The following is a 20,000-nucleotide window of genomic DNA, read 5'->3' on the forward strand; positions in this document are numbered from 1 at the left end:
GAACCTGCAACCTTATTGGTACGACAACTCCGCCTGCAGGTGAGAGCGTGGCTCTACCGTGTGAGCTATCCACGAACACACAAAATATTCGTTTCAAACTCAAAGTCATTTCTAGATCCCTCTCTCACCCACTTCTTGAGATCGCCGATTCGTTCACCACCATCGCGAAATAATTTTGACCAGCAGTTACCTTAATAGCCAATATTCTCATCACAAACATATAACATAGAAACGATTGAGACATTGATATGCTCCGGTGTATGGGGTGAATTTTTAATTCAGAAAAGTGAGTGGAGCAGCACTTATGTTGGTAACAACAAGATATGAAGTGAGTAGAAAAGTGCCAGAAGACAATAGAGAATAATTTTTTTTTTTTTTTTTTTTTTTTTTTTCGCGCGGTGGTGGGGTTTGAACCTGCGAACCTTATTGGTACGACAACTCCGCCTGGCAGGTGAGAGCGTGGCTCTACCGTGTGAGCTATCCACGAACACACAAAAATATTCGTTTCAAACTCAAAGTCATTTCTAGATCCCTCTCTCACCCACTTCTTGAGATCGCCGATTCGTTCACCACCATCGCGAAATAATTTTGACCAGCAGTTACGCTTAATAGCCAATATTCTCATCACAAACATATAACATAGAAACGATTGAACATTGATATGCTCCGGTGTATGGGGTGAATTTTTAATTCAAAAAGTGAGTGGAGCAGGCACTTATGTTGGTAACAACAGATATGAAGTGAGTAGAAAAGTGCCAGAAGACAATAGAGAATAATTTTTTTTTTTTTTTTTTTTTTTTTTTTTTTTTTTTTCCCGGTAGAGCCACGCTCTCACCTGCCAGGCGGAGTTGTCGTACCAATAAGGTCGCAGGTTCAAACCCCCACACACCGGCGAAAAAAAAAAAAATAATTTATTTCTATTGTCTTCTAGGCCTTTCACTCACTTCTATCTTTGTTACCAACATAAGTGCTGCATCCACTCACTTTTCTGAATTACAAATTCACCCATACACGAGCATACTCACATGTCCAAACGTTTCTATGTTATATGTTTCGGATGAGAATATTGGCTATTAAGCGTAACTGCTGGTCAAAAGTAGTTCGCGATTGGTGGTAACAATCGGCGATCCAAGAAGTGGTGAAAAGTCAGGATCTAGAAATACTTTGAGTTTGTAAACAATATTTTTGTGTTTTCGTGGATAGCTCCACGGTAGAGCCACGCTCTCACCTGCCAGGCGGAGTTGTCGTACCAATAAGGTCGCAGGTTCAAACCCCACCACCGCCGCGGAAAAAAAAAAAAATTTATTCTCTATTGTCTTCTGGCACTTTTCTACTCACTTCATATCTTGTTGTTACCAACATAAGTGCCTGCCCACACACTTTTCTGAATTAAAAATTCACCCCATACACCGGAGCATACTCAATGTCTCAATCGTTTCTATGTTATATGTTTGTGATGAGAATATTGGCTATTAAGCGTAACTGCTGGTCAAAATTATTTCGCGATGGTGGTGAACGAATCGGCGATCTCAAGAAGTGGGTGAGAGAGGGATCTAGAAATGACTTTGAGTTTGAAACGAATATTTTGTGTGTTCGTGGATAGCTCACACGGTAGAGCCACGCTCTCACCTGCCAGGCGGAGTTGTCGTACCAATAAGGTCGCAGGTTCAAACCCCACCACCGCCGCGAAAAAAAAAAATTTATTCTCTATTGTCTTCTGGCACTTTTCTACTCACTTCATATCTTGTTGTTACCAACATAAGTGCCTGCTCCACTCACTTTTCTGAATTAAAAATTCACCCCATACACCGGAGCATACTCAATGTCTCAATCGTTTCTATGTTATATGTTTGTGATGAGAATATTGGCTATTAAGCGTAACTGCTGGTCAAAATTATTTCGCGATGGTGGTGAACGAATCGGCGATCTCAAGAAGTGGGTGAGAGAGGGATCTAGAAATGACTTTGAGTTTGAAACGAATATTTTGTGTGTTCGTGGATAGCTCACACGGTAGAGCCACGCTCTCACCTGCCAGGCGGAGTTGTCGTACCAATAAGGTCGCAGGTTCAAACCCCACCACCGCCGCGAAAAAAAAAAAATTTATTCTCTATTGTCTTCTGGCACTTTTCTACTCACTTCATATCTTGTTGTTACCAACATAAGTGCCTGCTCCACTCACTTTTCTGAATTAAAAATTCACCCCATACACCGGAGCATACTCAATGTCTCAATCGTTTCTATGTTATATGTTTGTGATGAGAATATTGGCTATTAAGCGTAACTGCTGGTCAAAATTATTTCGCGATGGTGGTGAACGAATCGGCGATCTCAAGAAGTGGGTGAGAGAGGGATCTAGAAATGACTTTGAGTTTGAAACGAATATTTTGTGTGTTCGTGGATAGCTCACACGGTAGAGCCACGCTCTCACCTGCCAGGCGGAGTTGTCGTACCAATAAGGTCGCAGGTTCAAACCCCACCACCGCCGCGAAAAAAAAAAAAAAAAATTATTCTCTATTGTCTTCTGGCACTTTTCTACTCACTTCATATCTTGTTGTTACCAACATAAGTGCCTGCTCCACTCACTTTTCTGAATTAAAAATTCACCCCATACACCGGAGCATACTCAATGTCTCAATCGTTTCTATGTTATATGTTTGTGATGAGAATATTGGCTATTAAGCGTAACTGCTGGTCAAAATTATTTCGCGATGGTGGTGAACGAATCGGCGATCTCAAGAAGTGGGTGAGAGAGGGATCTAGAAATGACTTTGAGTTTGAAACGAATATTTTGTGTGTTCGTGGATAGCTCACACGGTAGAGCCACGCTCTCACCTGCCAGGCGGAGTTGTCGTACCAATAAGGTCGCAGGTTCAAACCCCACCACCGCCGCGAAAAAAAAAAAAAAAAAAAATTTATTCTCTATTGTCTTCTGGCACTTTTCTACTCACTTCATATCTTGTTGTTACCAACATAAGTGCCTGCTCCACTCACTTTTCTGAATTAAAAATTCACCCCATACACCGGAGCATACTCAATGTCTCAATCGTTTCTATGTTATATGTTTGTGATGAGAATATTGGCTATTAAGCGTAACTGCTGTCAAAATTATTTCGCGATGGTGGTGAACGAATCGGCGATCTCAAGAAGTGGGTGAGAGAGGGATCTAGAAATGACTTTGAGTTTGAAACGAATATTTTGTGTGTTCGTGGATAGCTCACACGGTAGAGCCACGCTCTCACCTGCCAGGCGGAGTTGTCGTACCAATAAGGTCGCAGGTTCAAACCCCACCACCGCCGCGAAAAAAAAAAAAAAAAAAAAATTTATTCTCTATTGTCTTCTGGCACTTTTCTACTCACTTCATATCTTGTTTGTTACCAACATAAGTGCCTGCTCCACTCACTTTTCTGAATTAAAAATTCACCCCATACACCGGAGCATACTCAATGTCTCAATCGTTTCTATGTTATATGTTTGTGATGAGAATATTGGCTATTAAGCGTAACTGCTGGTCAAAATTATTTCGCGATGGTGGTGAACGAATCGGCGATCTCAAGAAGTGGGTGAGAGAGGGATCTAGAAATGACTTTGAGTTTGAAACGAAATATTTTGTGTGTTCGTGGATAGCTCACACGGTAGAGCCACGCTCTCACCTGCCAGGCGGAGTTGTCGTACCAATAAGGTCGCAGGTTCAAACCCCACCACCGCCGCGAAAAAAAAAAAAAAAAAAAAATTATTCTCTATTGTCTTCTGGCACTTTTCTACTCACTTCATATCTTGTTGTTACCAACATAAGTGCCTGCTCCACTCACTTTTCTGAATTAAAAATTCACCCATACACCGGAGCATACTCAATGTCTCAATCGTTTCTATGTTATATGTTTGTGATGAGAATATTGGCTATTAAGCGTAACTGCTGGTCAAAATTATTTCGCGATGGTGGTGAACGAATCGGCGATCTCAAGAAGTGGGTGAGAGAGGGATCTAGAAATGACTTTGAGTTTGAAACGAATATTTTGTGTGTTCGTGGATAGCTCACACGGTAGAGCCACGCTCTCACCTGCCAGGCGGAGTTGTCGTACCAATAAGGTCGCAGGTTCAAACCCCACCACCGCCGCGAAAAAAAAAAAAAAAAAAATTTATTCTCTATTGTCTTCTGGCACTTTTCTACTCACTTCATATCTTGTTGTTACCAACATAAGTGCCTGCTCCACTCACTTTTCTGAATTAAAAATTCACCCCATACACCGGAGCATACTCAATGTCTCAATCGTTTCTATGTTATATGTTTGTGATGAGAATATTGGCTATTAAGCGTAACTGCTGGTCAAAATTATTTCGCGATGGTGGTGAACGAATCGGCGATCTCAAGAAGTGGGTGAGAGAGGGATCTAGAAATGACTTTGAGTTTGAAACGAATATTTTGTGTGTTCGTGGATAGCTCACACGGTAGAGCCACGCTCTCACCTGCCAGGCGGAGTTGTCGTACCAATAAGGTCGCAGGTTCAAACCCCACCACCGCCGCGAAAAAAAAAAAAAATTTATTCTCTATTGTCTTCTGGCACTTTTCTACTCACTTCATATCTTGTTGTTACCAACATAAGTGCCTGCTCCACTCACTTTTCTGAATTAAAAATTCACCCCATACACCGGAGCATACTCAATGTCTCAATCGTTTCTATGTTATATGTTTGTGATGAGAATATTGGCTATTAAGCGTAACTGCTGGTCAAAATTATTTCGCGATGGTGGTGAACGAATCGGCGATCTCAAGAAGTGGGTGAGAGAGGGATCTAGAAATGACTTTGAGTTTGAAACGAATATTTGTGTGTTCGTGGATAGCTCACACGGTAGAGCCACGCTCTCACCTGCCAGGCGGAGTTGTCGTACCAATAAGGTCGCAGGTTCAAACCCCACCACCGCCGCGAAAAAAAAAAAAAAAAAAAAATTTATTCTCTATTGTCTTCTGGCACTTTTCTACTCACTTCATATCTTGTTGTTACCAACATAAGTGCCTGCTCCACTCACTTTTCTGAATTAAAAATTCACCCCATACACCGGAGCATACTCAATGTCTCAATCGTTTCTATGTTATATGTTTGTGATGAGAATATTGGCTATTAAGCGTAACTGCTGGTCAAAATTATTTCGCGATGGTGGTGAACGAATCGGCGATCTCAAGAAGTGGGTGAGAGAGGGATCTAGAAATGACTTTGAGTTTGAAACGAATATTTTGTGTGTTCGTGGATAGCTCACACGGTAGAGCCACGCTCTCACCTGCCAGGCGGAGTTGTCGTACCAATAAGGTCGCAGGTTCAAACCCCACCACCGCCGCGGAAAAAAAAAAAAAAAAAAAAAAAAAAATTTATTCTCTATTGTCTTCTGGCACTTTTCTACTCACTTCATATCTTGTTGTTACCAACATAAGTGCCTGCTCCACTCACTTTTCTGAATTAAACATTCTATTAATGATTACGTCCGAGGCAAAAAGGAATATTGACAGGTCGACCGAGAGTTGAACTCGTGAGACGACAAACATCAATGCGAAGTGTAGCGAGAGTCAAGCTATTGTTTGTCTTGTCCTATTCTATATAGAGAAAAGGATAAATAGTATAGCCTCGTGTGTGAGTGGTTGCGTGTCATAGTCTTGTTTTTAAATTGTTTCTGTTGTTTATGTGTGTAGTGATGACTCTCTCACACTCAATTTCAATGCCGAAAGAGGAATTCCCGCACACAAGAAAGGGGAATTGGGGTGGTATTTGGCATACATATTGTATAGTATCTAGTTCTAAATAGATAACTGATTAGAATTATATTATGATATATAAACACAATGCCAAATACAATTCCGAAGTTTCCTTATTTCAAATGAAGTAAAGCTCCAAAACCTAATGGTAGTGATTGTAGTACTGAGTGTTAGTGAGGTGATGTGGTGTTGGTGGTGGTTGTAGTTGTAGTAGTAATAGTGATGATGATGTGGTGGTGGTGATGATTGTAGTTGTAGTAGTGGTGGTAGTGATGATGATGTGGTGGTGGTTGTAGTAGTAGTGTAATGGTAATGATATGGTGGTGGTGGTGGTGGTTGTAGCAGTAGTGGTCGTGATGATGATGTGGTGGTGGTGTTTGTAGTAGTAGTGGTAATGATGCGGCTATGTGGTCTAGTAGTATGACACTCGCTTCCGGATCGGAAGGTCCTGGGTTCGAGCCTCGCGCTCGGCGCATAGTTGAGTCCTTGGAAAAGGCTCTTTACTCACATTCTCTCACCGTACTCAGGTGTAAAATGAGTACCTGGCCGTTAACAGAGTTGTCTTTGTCCGAAAAATTGTAATATCGCCTAACAGGCCTCATGTCCCGTCCTACATGTTAAATGTTGACCAGGACCCCTTGTAAAGCGCTTTGAGCACATTTAGTAGATATTGCACTATATAAAGCTCAATTTAAAAAAATATATTTCAATGATGATGATATGGTGGTGGTGGTTGCAGTAGTAGTAGTGGTAGTGATGATAATGTGGTGGTGGTTGTAGTTGTAGTAGTAGTGATAGTGATGATGATGTGGTGGTGGTTGTAGTAGTAGTGGTAGTGATGATGATGTGGTTGTGGTGGTTGTAGTAGTAGTTGTAATGGTGATGATATGGTGGTAGTGGTGGTTGCAGTAGTAGTGGTAGTGATGACGATGTGGTTGTGGTGGTTGTAGTAGTAGTGGTAATGGTAATGATATGGTGGTAGTGGTGGTTGTAGTAGTAGTGGTAATGGTAATGATATGGTGGTGGTTGTAGTAGTAGTGGTCGTGATGACGATGTAGTTGTGGTGGTTGTAGTAGTAGTGGTGGTGGTGGTTGTGGTAGTAGTGGTAATGATGATGATATGGTGGTGGTGGTTGCAGTAGTAGTGGTAGTGATGACGATGTGGTTGTGGTGATTGTAGTAGTGGTAGTGATGACGATGTGCTGGTGGTGGTGTAGTAGTAGTGGTAGTGATAATGATGTGGGGCTGGTGGTTGTAGTAGTAGTGTTAGGGATGATATTGTGGTGGTGGTTGTAGTAGTAGATGATGTGGTGGTTGGAAAACACATTACAGATTATTATAATATATGATTACACACATTCTCTAACTTCATTTTTTGACAGCTTCGTTGTGCCATAAATATACGCAACAGTTCTGAAACATTTTATTGTGGATTTTGATATTGTTTGTTGTTTTTCTTGTGTCGTTATGTTGACATAGATACCAAAGGAATGGGAATTACTACATTCTCAGCCAACAACAAAATGGCGCTGAATGCTTTCATTGGTGGACACTTTTTAGGCTTCGTACGTATTCTCATTCGTTTAATTCTATGGTTGGGTGTGAAGTTTTGAGGGCAATCCCGAAAATGGCTGGTAAGGGGAAAGTCCCAGGTTTGAGAGTTTTTGCTATAACTTTACGAAGGCCAAGGTTCGAGCCCCCATCGCCGCCGCGAAGTTTTTATTCTCTGTTGTCTTCTGGCACTTTCCTACTCACTTCATTTCTTGTTATTATCAACACAAGTGCCTGCTCCACTTACTTTTCTGAACTTAAAAAAAAAAAAAAGCAACATACAACAACTAAAGACAAACAAATCCTTGCTCAGCAGAAATACGTTTAGCATCTATGTGGTCTTGTGGTATGACACCGTAGCCATCGTTATGTTATAGCCTGACACTGAAATCCAAAAGGACTAGCAGTTTGACGTCATTATTTGGTTTTTGCACCGCCTAGTGAGTTGTCGTTAGTTGTGCTCATGAAAACAAGTTATTTCATTGGTTGAACTACTGAATACAACTCAAGATTTGTTTTCTTTTGTGGCAAAAGACTGGCATTTTGACGTCATTTTTTGGTCAGTGTCAGGCCATAACGTTACGAAGGCCACGATGACACTCGCTTTCGGATCGTAAGGTTCTGGGTTCGAACCTTGCTCGGCGCATAGCTGAGTCCTTGGAAAAGACTCTTTACTCACATTCTCTCACCGTACTCAGGGGTAAAATGGGTATCTGGCCGTCAACAGCGTTGTCTCTGTCGGGGAAAAAATTGTAAAATTGCCTAACAGGCTTTATGTCTCGTTCTACGTGTTGCGTGTTGCTGTTGGTCAGGGACACTTTGTAAAGCGCTTTGAGCACATTTAGTGGACATTGCGCTATATAAAAGCTCTTTAAAAAATAAAAAATCACCTACCTTCTTCTCGCCTCCCGTGGCGTCTCCGGCAATGTAAGAATTGACATAAACTGACAAATTGCCCCAGTACATAAACACTCCAGATGGAAAGAACACGAGGAAAGCACCAATCATCAGCAAGGTTTTAAATCTATCTCCCACACCACAGCATGGATTATAATGCGACATTCTGAATCGTGTAAATGTTGCTGCTCGAAGATCGAAGAAATAAATAACAATGTGAAATTGAATGTAAGCTTCAATTTAACATAAGAAAACTGATAAAATTGACGTTTCGTTTTTCCCTTTCTCAATAAAGCAGGATGAATGAAAGACTACTTTTCATCTTAACAACGCCACTACCACATTTATCTCATTCGTCTGTAGTGTTTCATTCATCCTATTTTGTTTATAAAGGGGAAACCCGAAACGTCCATTTTATCTGTTTTCGTATATTGAATTGAAGCTTACATTCAATTTCACAATGTTATTTATGATATTCTGAATATGAAACTGGCTTATTTTGATGAGATCTTTTTAATTTTTTTAAAAAGGCTGATTCTCTTCACTGATGTGCGATTCTGTCATTTAAAAAAATTATATCCCTAATAGTTGATCCACTTACTAATAGAATAGTTATCAAATTGCATTCCACAAAAACTCCATCAAGTGATGTGCTATCAATGAATGAAATACTGTATGGTCGTGAGACTATGTTTCCTCAGTGTACCAAATCTTCTTCTTCTTCTTCTTCTTCTTCTTCTTCTTCTTCTTCTTCTTCTTCTTCTTCTTCTTCTTCTTCTTCTTCTTTTCTTCTTCTTCTTCTTCTTCTTCTTCTTCTTCTTCTTCTTCTTCTTCTTCTTCTTCTTCTTCTTCTTCTTCTTCTTCTTCTTCTTCTCCTCCTCCTCCTCCTCCTCCTCCTCCTCCTCCTCCTCCTCCTCCTCCTCCTCCTCCTTCTTCTTCTTCTTCTTCTTCTTCTTCTTCTTCTTCCTTCTTCTTCTTCTTCTTCTTCTTCTTCTTCTTCTTCTTCTTCTTCTTCTTCTTCTTCTTCTTCTCCTCCTCCTCCTCCTCCTCCTCCTCCTCCTCCTCCTCCTCCTCCTCCTCCTCCTCTCCTCCTCCTCCTCCTTCTTCTTCTTCTTCTTCTTCTTCTTCTTCTTCTTCTTCTTCTTCTTCTTCTTCTTCTTCTTCTTCTTCTTCTTCTTCTTCTTCTTCTTCTTCTTCTTCTTCTTCTTCTTCTTCTTCTTCTTCTTCTTCTTCTTCTTCTTCTTCTTCTTCTTCTTCTTCTTCTTCTTCTTTACTTGTGTTTTTGTTTTGTTTCATATATAATATTTGTACACACACATATATATATATATATATATATATATATATATATATATATATATATATATATATATATATATATAATTATATCTATTTCGTTATTTATTTATTTAATTTTTGGTTGGTGTTGTGATATAAGTCAGCTGTGTAGTTTTCAACTCGTCCCATGTCTTTGTGCCTGCAATAATTGTTCTCTAATCATTAATAATACGATAGCTAATGAAATGGAGAAAGAATAGCATTGATGCTGTGCGTTTAGGTAAAATACTCACAACATCCACCAGTAGAATATAACGTACCAGCACAACAACAACTAAAAAACAATGTCTAACCTGAAACGTTTATAGACTGATTGATATAATTTGCTGATAACTTATCACTAACAGGTTGTTTAAGTTTTAAAATATAACAAATAGCTGAATGAGGTAACTTCGTTCCTTCTATAAATTGAATGACGGAATTCAAAACGAAAGACTCATGTCCTGTCAGGACGTGGTCAGCCCATTGGAAAACTAAAGGATTTGGTGTTGTATAAAGTTCACATCTGTTCAACTTTTAATCTTGTTATGAAAATCAAAATAAATCACAAGTATTGCCTTCGATACACATACGAACAATAAAACCTTTTTATCGAGAAATCTGATAAACAACTATTTTAACCTCCTGCTAGTGCTAGCCATCTAAACAAAACTTGAGCTTTTATATAGCGCAGTATGCACTAAACATGCCCAAAGCGCTTTACAAAAAGAAAATCAAGACATGACGCCCGTTAAGCGATATAACATTTTTTTCCGACAGAGACAACGTTGTTGAGTACTCGTTTTACACATAAGTATGGTGAGAGAATGTGAGTAAAGAGCCTTTTTTTGTAGTTGACACAAGACTCAACTATACGCCGATCAAGGCTCGAACCCAGGACCTTCCAATCCAGAAGCGAGTGCCATAAGCAGTCAAAGTATCGCGACTCGATCTGCAATTATCTATAATCGCTTTCCCGTTACTTGTCTTTGGTGAAAACGGAAAGATCTAGTTTTGCTTTTTTTTACGAAACCCGCCGATAACCTTAGTCTCAGGTTCACTCCCGACTGGTGTACACTTCCCTGAGTCTCGGGTTCACTCCCCACAGTTGTCTAATTCCCATAACTTTGCTGGATATTGCCGGGTTTCGGCGGGTTTCGTAAAAAAGCACTAATTCTTTTTTACGAAACCCGCCGAAACTCAGTCCCAGGTTCACTCCCCAATGGTGTACACTTCCCTGAGTTCACTCCCCACTACTACCTACTTCCCATAACTTTGTCGGGATTAGTCGGGTTTCGTCGGGTTTCGGCAGGTTTCGGCGGGTTTCGTAAAAAAGACACACCGTAGTTTTGGGTCAAAGTAAGATCGAAGTTTGCCGTCAAAAGGTTACATTGCTAATCCCCCCACCCCTTCTTTTTCTGTCTCTCTCTTTCTTTCAACTCAGTATTGTTGAATACTTTTTATTTTCAGAAAGTGGGATAGGATCGAGTATCACAGGATGCTGGACGATGCGTGTCTAGTGCAATTAACCCTTTGCCCGTGACACTGATTTTTTGTTTTCAAATAATAGTTACGCTTTATATTATTTTCAATTCAGAATAAACCGTTTCCACCATAAGGGCAGTAAGAATATCGCAACTGGGTATTCAATTAAACTATAATTGCATTGCTGTTACTTGTCTTTTGATGAAGACGGTAACATTTTCTTCTAGGTCCAAGTAAGATTGAAATTGGTCTTTGAAAGGCTAAGTTGTTGGGGTTTTGTTTTTGTTTTTTGTTTTTTTTGTTTTTGGGGGGGGGGGGGTTGTGTTGTTGTTTTTTTTTGTTGTTGTTTTTTTTTTTTTGTTTTTTGTTTTGTTTTGTTTTGTTTTGTTTGTTTGTTTTTGTTTTGTTTTGTTTTTTGTTGTTTTTTGTTTTGTTTTGTTGTTTTTTTTTGTTTGTTTTTTGTGGGTTTTTTTTTTTTTGGGGGGGGGGGGGGTCAAACACAGCTCGCTGTTTTGTTGTTTGTTTGTTTGTTTGTTTTTCTGACTTACTTACCCGCATGGCTTGCACCACAAAACGATACATCTAGGTCACAAAACGACACATCTAGGTTTCGGTTGTGTCATGACAGCAAACCAATCCAAGCGGCTCGGAGTTCGAAATACTTCCACTTAAAAGACTCAGTATTTGCAAGACCCTTATAAACCCATCTCACCCCCCCCCCCCCCCCCCCCCAGATCTACTGGAAATTAGATACCTTACAAAAATAAAAAAGAAAGAATTGTACCAAAAATGTAACGAATCACCGATCTCTTCAAATACTTAAAGCCAGGAGCCTGTTTGGACACATCCTGGGACAAAATACTGAAATACCAACAAATTAAGCTAGATATGTCAGTTTCTACTTCGCCAATTGGATTCAGTAGTCTGATGTCACGCCGCCCGGCAACGGCCACCATCTTGGTTCTAAACAAAGAAAATCATTACTTTTTATTCTTCAAGCTGGCTAGAGCTTTTCATATGTCTTGTGATCAGAATGTGTAAAAAGTCAAAACATGATCAAATTTATGTGTGTTTTTTTTTCCCTCTGGATACGCTTTTATGCTCGCCGGAGAAAATTTCATACGGGCGTCCGCCATTGTTCCGATAAATTAGAGCCAGTGTTACTAAGTTACCATGCGTCATTAGGAAAGAAGTGGCGTTACGACTATTGAATCCTATTCGGGACCCAAACACAGAGGACGACCAGTCACCTCCTTGCCAATAACACTCAATAACGACCCCAAAAGATTTCCAAACATCAACATACGCTTAACACCAACTATAGACCTCAACAGCATTACAGACATAGCATTAAACAGACGGGAATGGAGATGCACAGAAGTCACGAAGGCCGTTGAAGCTGCAAAGTCGGTCGACTGTACCAAACTATTGGCGAATTCCTTCGCTTTCCCGATATCTCGGACTTTAGTGAATATGCTATTATGGTTTAATGCGGCTGGTTTGATTATGTAGCAGCTGTTGCGGGGATGTGAGAGTATTTTTAGTGTATCCGTTTGGAAATCCAATCCAATAATTTAATCGAATCCCATCTTTGTTCATTCGAAGATTCGATTGCCGATATCGAGTTTTTGCCAGTGTTGGTATAAATGTATCTCTGGGGCATTCTCGTATTTTTAACCAGTTAATAGGATTCAATAGTCTGCTGTCACGTCGCCCAGCAACGAATAGCTTGGTTCTAAACAAAGAAAATCGGTTCTTTTTATTCTCCATGCCGGCTAGACGGTTTTCACGTGTCATGTGATCAGGATGTATACGAGTCAAAACATGATCAGATTTATTTATTTTTTTTATTAGCCTTGGCTATATACCATTTCTCAGTTTTATATATTTTTAAAAATGCTGTTATCCATTTTTAAAACATAGATACGGTGCCAGGCACCATTTGAACCAATAGAGTCACGCCCCTGCTAATTTTGTTGTTTTGCTTTATTCAATAAACCTCAAACATTGATTAAATCGCCTTCTGGCGTTCACTCTTTTCAGCAACACTTTCTTTACGTGAGTGGTCGAGGAACCGGCGTTGGCGAAGGATCTGAACCACTGGACGGTTTGTGCTCGCTGATCTTCATTTTCTTTACACTACTACGACAGCATAGAGACATAGCCGCAACCAATCAAATGAAATCATAGTCTCTCGGCTGCTTTTTACTTTACATGAAATCAGCTATCATCAATACTATTTCCTACTCTATTTAATATAACATAACATATGGTATAGGGCAAAATAGGATAAAATCCCTTGAATGCCCTTAATATTAATAGTAATGCCATAAATCTATTGATTAAAGACTACAATAATGATACACTGGTATAAATAGTATTTCAACTTAAATGTACTCATGTAAATGTGCTGTACAAACACATATTTTTAACCTTGACATGCAAAGCACACACACACACACACACACACACACACACACACACACACACACGCATATAAGGAGGATAACCATAATAATATAACAATTCAAAATATATACATACAAGACTGAAAGCCCTGTCAACAGTAGTGCAAAAAAAGTATTATTCGTCATATATAAATCTCCCATCATATACTTCCCTGTCTACTAACACCTTGAAATAATCTATAGATTTTGCATTCTTTGTTTCAAATTTCAAACTGTTCCATTTCTGAACAATACGAATACCGAACCAGTTTTGTCTTATGTTTGTTTTGTATCTAGAGACAAAAATCTTAAACTTGTCCCCTCTAGTAAAAGTAATATTAGAATATGGAGAGAAAAAAATCAGAAAAGTCTATCCTATTCTGACCATGTACCAATTTATAAACCTGAATTAAATCCCCACGAATTCTTCTATATTTCAAGCTTGGTAAGTCAATCAATTCTAACCTTTCCTTATAGATAGAATGCGCTTGGCCAAGGAGTTCACAACATTGCCATCCGGAAGTATAACGGACCAACACACAAACTCTGTGTAACCATGAACTTTTATAGTCTGGTTGATACAGTTTAGTGAGAACAACTCACAAACGCGGATGGCAAAAACAATAACAAAGGCCTGAGTGACGTCATCTGCATACTATCTATAAGATAAATACTATATTGCATAAATCTTTTTGGTAGCTCTCCTCTGTACACTTTCAATACTAATAGAATGTCTTTTATATTTCTATTTGAGAACCTCCACAGAACGGTTACGGTTCGGATCCCATGTTGATTCTGCGACTGAGACCATCCACCTCATTGTACCCTTCACCATACTCGTGATACCGTTAAATAAGTATATAAATTCCGTTATCATTTTTTTAAAAACCGGAGTGGAAAAGGAGGGTTGGTATACATTCCATGGTTTATAAAATGCAATAAAATGTGAGAGTGGTGGGGTGCAAGCAGGTTGTTAGCCTTGGGTGCAAGACATCATTAGTGGCATTTGTCTTTTTTTTTTTTCAGAAAAAAAAAATTGACTTTTTTTTAATTATCTGGCAATCTTTCTATGACTTGATTTGGGGCGAAAGCACAGACTACGTGTCTATGTGCGAAAGTTGCGACCAGTGTGTCCAATTTGGCGGATCTTTGATGATTTAGGTATACCATTATGTTAATGATGTATAACTAGCTACCCTTTAATTATAAGTAAAAGTATGGCAATCAAGTCTAGTTATTTCTTCTTCCCCTTCCCCCCCCCCCCCCCCCCCCCCCCTTAAGTGACTTTTAGGAGCACCTATTGTGAGTTTACTGTTGGCCTAGATCCGACAGTCTAACTCCCTCTCAAACAAAATCGAAACTCCGAATAATAATAATAATAATAATAATAATAATAATAATAATAATAATAATAATAATAATAATAATAATAATAATAATAATAATAATAATAATAATAATAATAATAATAATAATAATAATAATAATAATAATAATAATACTTTATTGCATCCCAAAAAGGATTTTTTTGAACAGACGTGTTATAATTTACACAATTAGGAAATAGGATGCATATGTAAAAAAGGAGCAGCTCCATAACCAGAGTCGCGCTTTATAATATGAATAATTTCAACACTGTAAAATAGTTAAAACTGTCACTGTAAACTGAGAATGTTTTGATAAAAAATAAGTACGTCTGCACATCTTATGCCTAATTATTTTCAAGTGTTCATCCCACTTGAGCTTGTCATCAATCGTTACACCAAGGTACTTGTAGTGAGGAACTCGCTGGACGAATTGGTCCTTTAATTTTAACGGTTCTATCGGTTCCTTCACTCTCCTAAAGTCAATCACTAGCTCCTTTGTCTTGCTTATGTTAAGCTCTAGGTGGTGGGCATCACACCAAGACACACATCTATCAATTTCTTGCCTATAAGCCACTTCGTTGCCATTTGTGACCCTCCGTCTCAAAACGGTATTATGTCGGGATGATTCAGACCCCAGAAAGTGAATTTAGAGATAGAATGATGAGAAATTGGACTTTAGAAGTTTTTGTAAAGCAAGAAATAGTATTTATACTCCAGCATGACGTAGAGAAATTAAACCCAAGTTTGATATTTGTGGCTATGAATTCAATTTCCCTAACCGAATCTATCCCGACATAATACCGCTTTGAGACGGTGGGTCACATTTGTTATGAGGCCTTGAAGAGCGGTGTCATCTGCAAACTTTATTAAAGGTACACTCAAGTTTTGACTTCTTCAGTCATTCGTGTATATTGTGAATAATACAGGGGACAATACACAACCTAGAGGAGCACCAATATTTATAGTTATACATGAAGATGTGGTTTGTCCTAATTGAACATATTGTGCTTTCTCCGTAAGAAATTCGAGCACCCAAGCAATTATATACTTGTTTAAATTCAGACTAGTCAATTTTTGAACAACCAACTGAGGTTGCATTGTATTGAACGCTGAAGAAAAATCTGCAAAAAAGCAATCTGCAATAGCTCTTAGCGTGATCTAGATGCCTGTAAATGTTGTTTGTAAACAGCAGAATGGCATCCTCTACGCCACGTCCTGGTTTGTAAGCAAATTGATGACTATCACTCAATGGCATAAACTGGTTCCTAATTTTAACAAGAACAAGTTTTTATAAAGATTTCATGACTATTGAAGTCAGTGCAACAGGTGTGAGATAGTTCATTGATTCAATTTTTTCTTTTCCTTTTTTTTTTTTTTTTTTGGAACAGGAATAATTTTTGAAGTTTTCCTAATTTCAGGGATCGAAACACCTTGGAGGGACCAGTTAAAAATATGTGTATAAATGGGGGAAAGCTGATGGGCACATGCTTTTACTTTTAATAATTTTCCTTTCAATCCATCCGGCTCAGCAGCCTTCCTCTCGTTTAGTTTCGAAAATACGAATCTCGTTTCTTCTTCACCGACCTCAATAGTCATTTCATCGTCCAAAGCCCTGTCTAATTTATGTTTTTCATTTTCAATATCAAATTTGTTTGCTGTGTCGAAACGTGAATAAAATTTATTTAGTTTCAATTTCGATATCTTCTGATATAATCGTGGGCTTTGGATTATAGTTAACAACAGTTTTAAGCCCCCGCCACATGTCCTTTATATCCCCTGAAGTAAAGCATTTATCAATTTTATTTTTGTACTTATCTCTACAACTAGATATTACCCTCTTTATCTCTTTTTGTTTTGTTTTCAGATCTTTTTTGTTTCCACTAGTAAAGAAAGTTTTCTTTTGGTTCAATAAAAGTTTTAGATCTTTTGTTATCCAAGGCTTGTTGTTAGGATAGTATCTTACAATTTCTTTTTTTTACAACACACTAGCTGTTCACAGAATTTTAAATACTCACTCACACAGTCATTCAGCTCATCCACACTATCACATGATTCGATAAAAACATTCCAGTCAGTGCATTTAAAACAACCACGCAAATCTTCACACACACTTCCGTTCCAGATCTGTACACTTTTCTTTACTGGTTTTACACGTTTAAAAACAGGGCGGTAGGTGGGGAGTAGCAAGAGCATGCAGTGGTCAGATAAACCTAATGGGGCACGGGGTAGGGAGTAAACATTTATAACTATTTTTAACATTACACAGGAATAAATCTAATGTTTTTTTTTGTCCCTTGTCTCGCAGTCCACGTATTGATAAAGTCCCGGAGAGTGAAATCGTTACATTGGTTAAAATCACCAGTGACCATCAATACGGCGTCGGGTGACTTAATCTGAATATTGTCCTGTATTTCTGTCCTCAAAATATTTTTTGTCTGATGATGGTGGAATGTCGACGTTGATGATGATGACATGAGTATAGATAGTATGCGCTTGGCTAATAAGTTCACAACATTGCCATCCGGAAGTATAACGGACCAACACACAAAACTCTGTGTAAGCATGAACTTTTATAGTCCAGATAATACAGTTCAGTGAGAATTACTCATAAACGCGGATGGTAAAAATCAATAACAAAGAACATAGTGACGTAATCTTCGTTCTATCTATATTCCCGGGGTAGATAATATGGTCGTGACGAAACAGTAAGAAATTCAATATAATCGTCACAATATACTCTCTTTATCTGACAGTTATTGATTGGGGTGGCACCATTTGTTGTTAATATATGTGCACACCCCACCCCCAGTTCGTTTATTACCTAACATGAGTCCGATCTCGAAATAGTGAATATTGTTCTTCTTCTTCTTCTTCTTCTTCTTCTTCTTCTTCTTCTTCTTCTTCTTCTTCTTCTTCTTCTTCTTCTTCTTCTTCTTCGTTCCCGTCACGTCACATGGTCAGTCCGGTCTGGTGAATGAAGCCCACAGTGGTCCTGAGGTCGTCCCCACTGCCGTACAGCTTCTTTGAGTATGGGGTTGGGTCAGGACAGAAGTTCCTTCTCAGCTGGTTGTACCTTGGGCATTCCATTAGGACACGATGTCCATTTTCATTTTCAAGTCTGCAGTCACATTGTCCAGAGGCACCTGCTCTGGACATCCTCCACATATGTTCCTTTAACTGGTTGTGTCCAGTTCTCAGTCTGAAGATGATGACCTGTTCCTTTCTGTCGAGCACCTTGATTGAGTATGTGAGGAGAGAGCCAAGTCTCTGTTAACGCTAATATGGAGGCTTGAAAAGGGAGACAGTTGTAAATAGGTGAGTAGCGTTTAGTAACATCATTTTTATTCTGAGACAATACACTATTTTTGATTATAAGTATTTTAAATCAAATGGTGTTTTTTTTTGTTTGTTTGTTGTTTTTTTTTTTTTTTTGGCGGATTTTGGGCAAATGTCGCAGGCGATGTAGGATAAAGTTGGCGGATTTCTGACATAAAGTTGGCGGAATTTTTGAAAAACCACCTGGCAATACTGGTTGCGAGAGACGCATGCGCTAAAGCTATGTTGACGTCAGGGTTGCTAGTTTGGCCTTCTGGTGGCCAAATTTGAGAAATTTGGTCTTTTCCCAGGCCATTTGGCCTCCCAAAATTTGGTTTGGCCACTTGGCCTCATGTGACCAACTTTTTGGCCTTCTCTGACTTTCCCCGTTATATCGTTTTACTTTGGTACCGGTAAAACCTATTTTATTTGGCAATCTTAATATCTAAATGCAACACGTGCTAACGCCACAGATTGCATTTGCTAATGCTTCTATATATAGAATCTCTGCTATCACGCAATCGCGCCCAAAAGGCCCATAATATTTGTTTTCAAAAAGCAATGCTGTGTGGATTTCCAAGTTACGAAAGAAATGATTAATTTGTTTACAGCTGCCATGTACAACCAGAACGAATAGTGTTCTTCGGGATCGAGCACATTTACTGGTAGTAGTGAAGGAAATGCTGAGAAATAATGGATTCTTGGTTCGTTGAAACGGGCCTGTTGAATTCAGTTTAATTTGTAAAAAGGTTACTTTTGTTGAGGAGTTCTCCAGGTGTGTAGACCTCTAGAATGAGCTTTTTATTTCCATCGTGATAATTCGGTTGTATGTGACATTTTTTTCTGAGTCTCAAGTCAATTATTCGTTATTTTCTCGTTGCGCTGATTACAACTCAAGAATGTGACCTATGATGTTGTTTAAGTTTAAAAGGAAAAATTCAACGATATCAACAAATGCACAGAATCTAGTGACAAATTGCAATGGCGAAATGGTATTTTGATTAAGGTGAGTACAGCGAATGTTCCTTTAAATTAATTTTATTTTTTGTTCTTCAAAAATGGGGGAAATAAATTGTTTAACAAATCTAAAGAGTTTTCGCGAGGCTAAGGTGGGTTTGGTGGTATTTGGTCTCCTGCCGAGGAATCTGGTCTCCTGCTATAGCTAGTTTGATCTCATACTCAAAAATGATCTGGCAACACTGGTTGACGTTCTCTGTTGCGACGATTGATTTCTAAGAAATTGAGCAAGAAGCTAGATATCACTTTCACTACCACCGATTAGAGAGTCATAATAATTGACTAAGAAAACAAGATTCCAGTAAGTTTGATGTGTTTTTGGCAGGACTTCCATTCACAACACTTTTATTATATAATTATTATGATCTAACACAAATTACATCATTTCATTAACAAGTCGAATAAATAAACCTTTGCCTTTGCCTTTTAGTTTTAGTTTTTAGATTTAGATTTAGACTTTAACTAAGTTTAAGGGGCGGTTTGGGTCTTTTCAAAAAAAAAAAAATTAATTACCAATATTGGGCGGTTTTAATCATTCTGTATCGTCATTATAGGTTAAAAAACAACATTTATGGTGAAAATTTTTAATTATTTGTGTTGATACTCATTTTGCGACCTAATTTGGGGGTCTGACATAAAAAAATATAACAATCTTGTGGCAAACGTTCCACAAAAACTAATGAAGGAATGACCTCCATAATCTTCCCTCTTGTCAACATTGTATTATAGTGTGTCACCATAGAGAGATTTTACGGCTTCAGCTTATGGAATTTTTATTAGAACAGTACAAAGTTGAGAATCAAAATGTTATGACAAAATTGATGTTAAAAATTCAGAATTAGGATTATAATTCAAAATTCAC

General features: G+C 38.5%; 2 protein-coding genes across 2 annotated transcripts in view; one reads left to right on the forward strand and one right to left on the reverse strand.

Annotated features, from left to right (window-relative positions):
* Positions 1–8,378, reverse strand: part of LOC144975743 (uncharacterized) — a 17,547-nt gene extending 9,169 nt beyond the window's left edge. The window contains exon 1 of the mRNA XM_078919938.1: positions 8,188–8,378. Coding sequence (XP_078776064.1) covers positions 8,188–8,355 — 168 coding nt within the window. The 5' untranslated portion in view covers positions 8,356–8,378. The remainder of the gene's footprint in view (positions 1–8,187) is intronic.
* Positions 8,379–19,312: 10,934 nt separating this feature from the next.
* LOC144975436 (uncharacterized) overlaps positions 19,313–20,000 on the forward strand; it is a 13,994-nt gene continuing 13,306 nt past the window's right edge. Inside the window, exon 1 of the mRNA XM_078919500.1 lies at positions 19,313–19,439. The gene's annotated coding sequence lies outside the window, so the exon portion shown is untranslated. The remainder of the gene's footprint in view (positions 19,440–20,000) is intronic.

Source organism: Berghia stephanieae, chromosome 6 (genome assembly GCF_034508935.2).
Source record: "Berghia stephanieae isolate SIO BIC M18660-M18661 chromosome 6, UCSD_Bste_1.3, whole genome shotgun sequence".
In the NCBI taxonomy this organism is placed as follows: domain Eukaryota; kingdom Metazoa; phylum Mollusca; class Gastropoda; order Nudibranchia; family Aeolidiidae; genus Berghia; species Berghia stephanieae.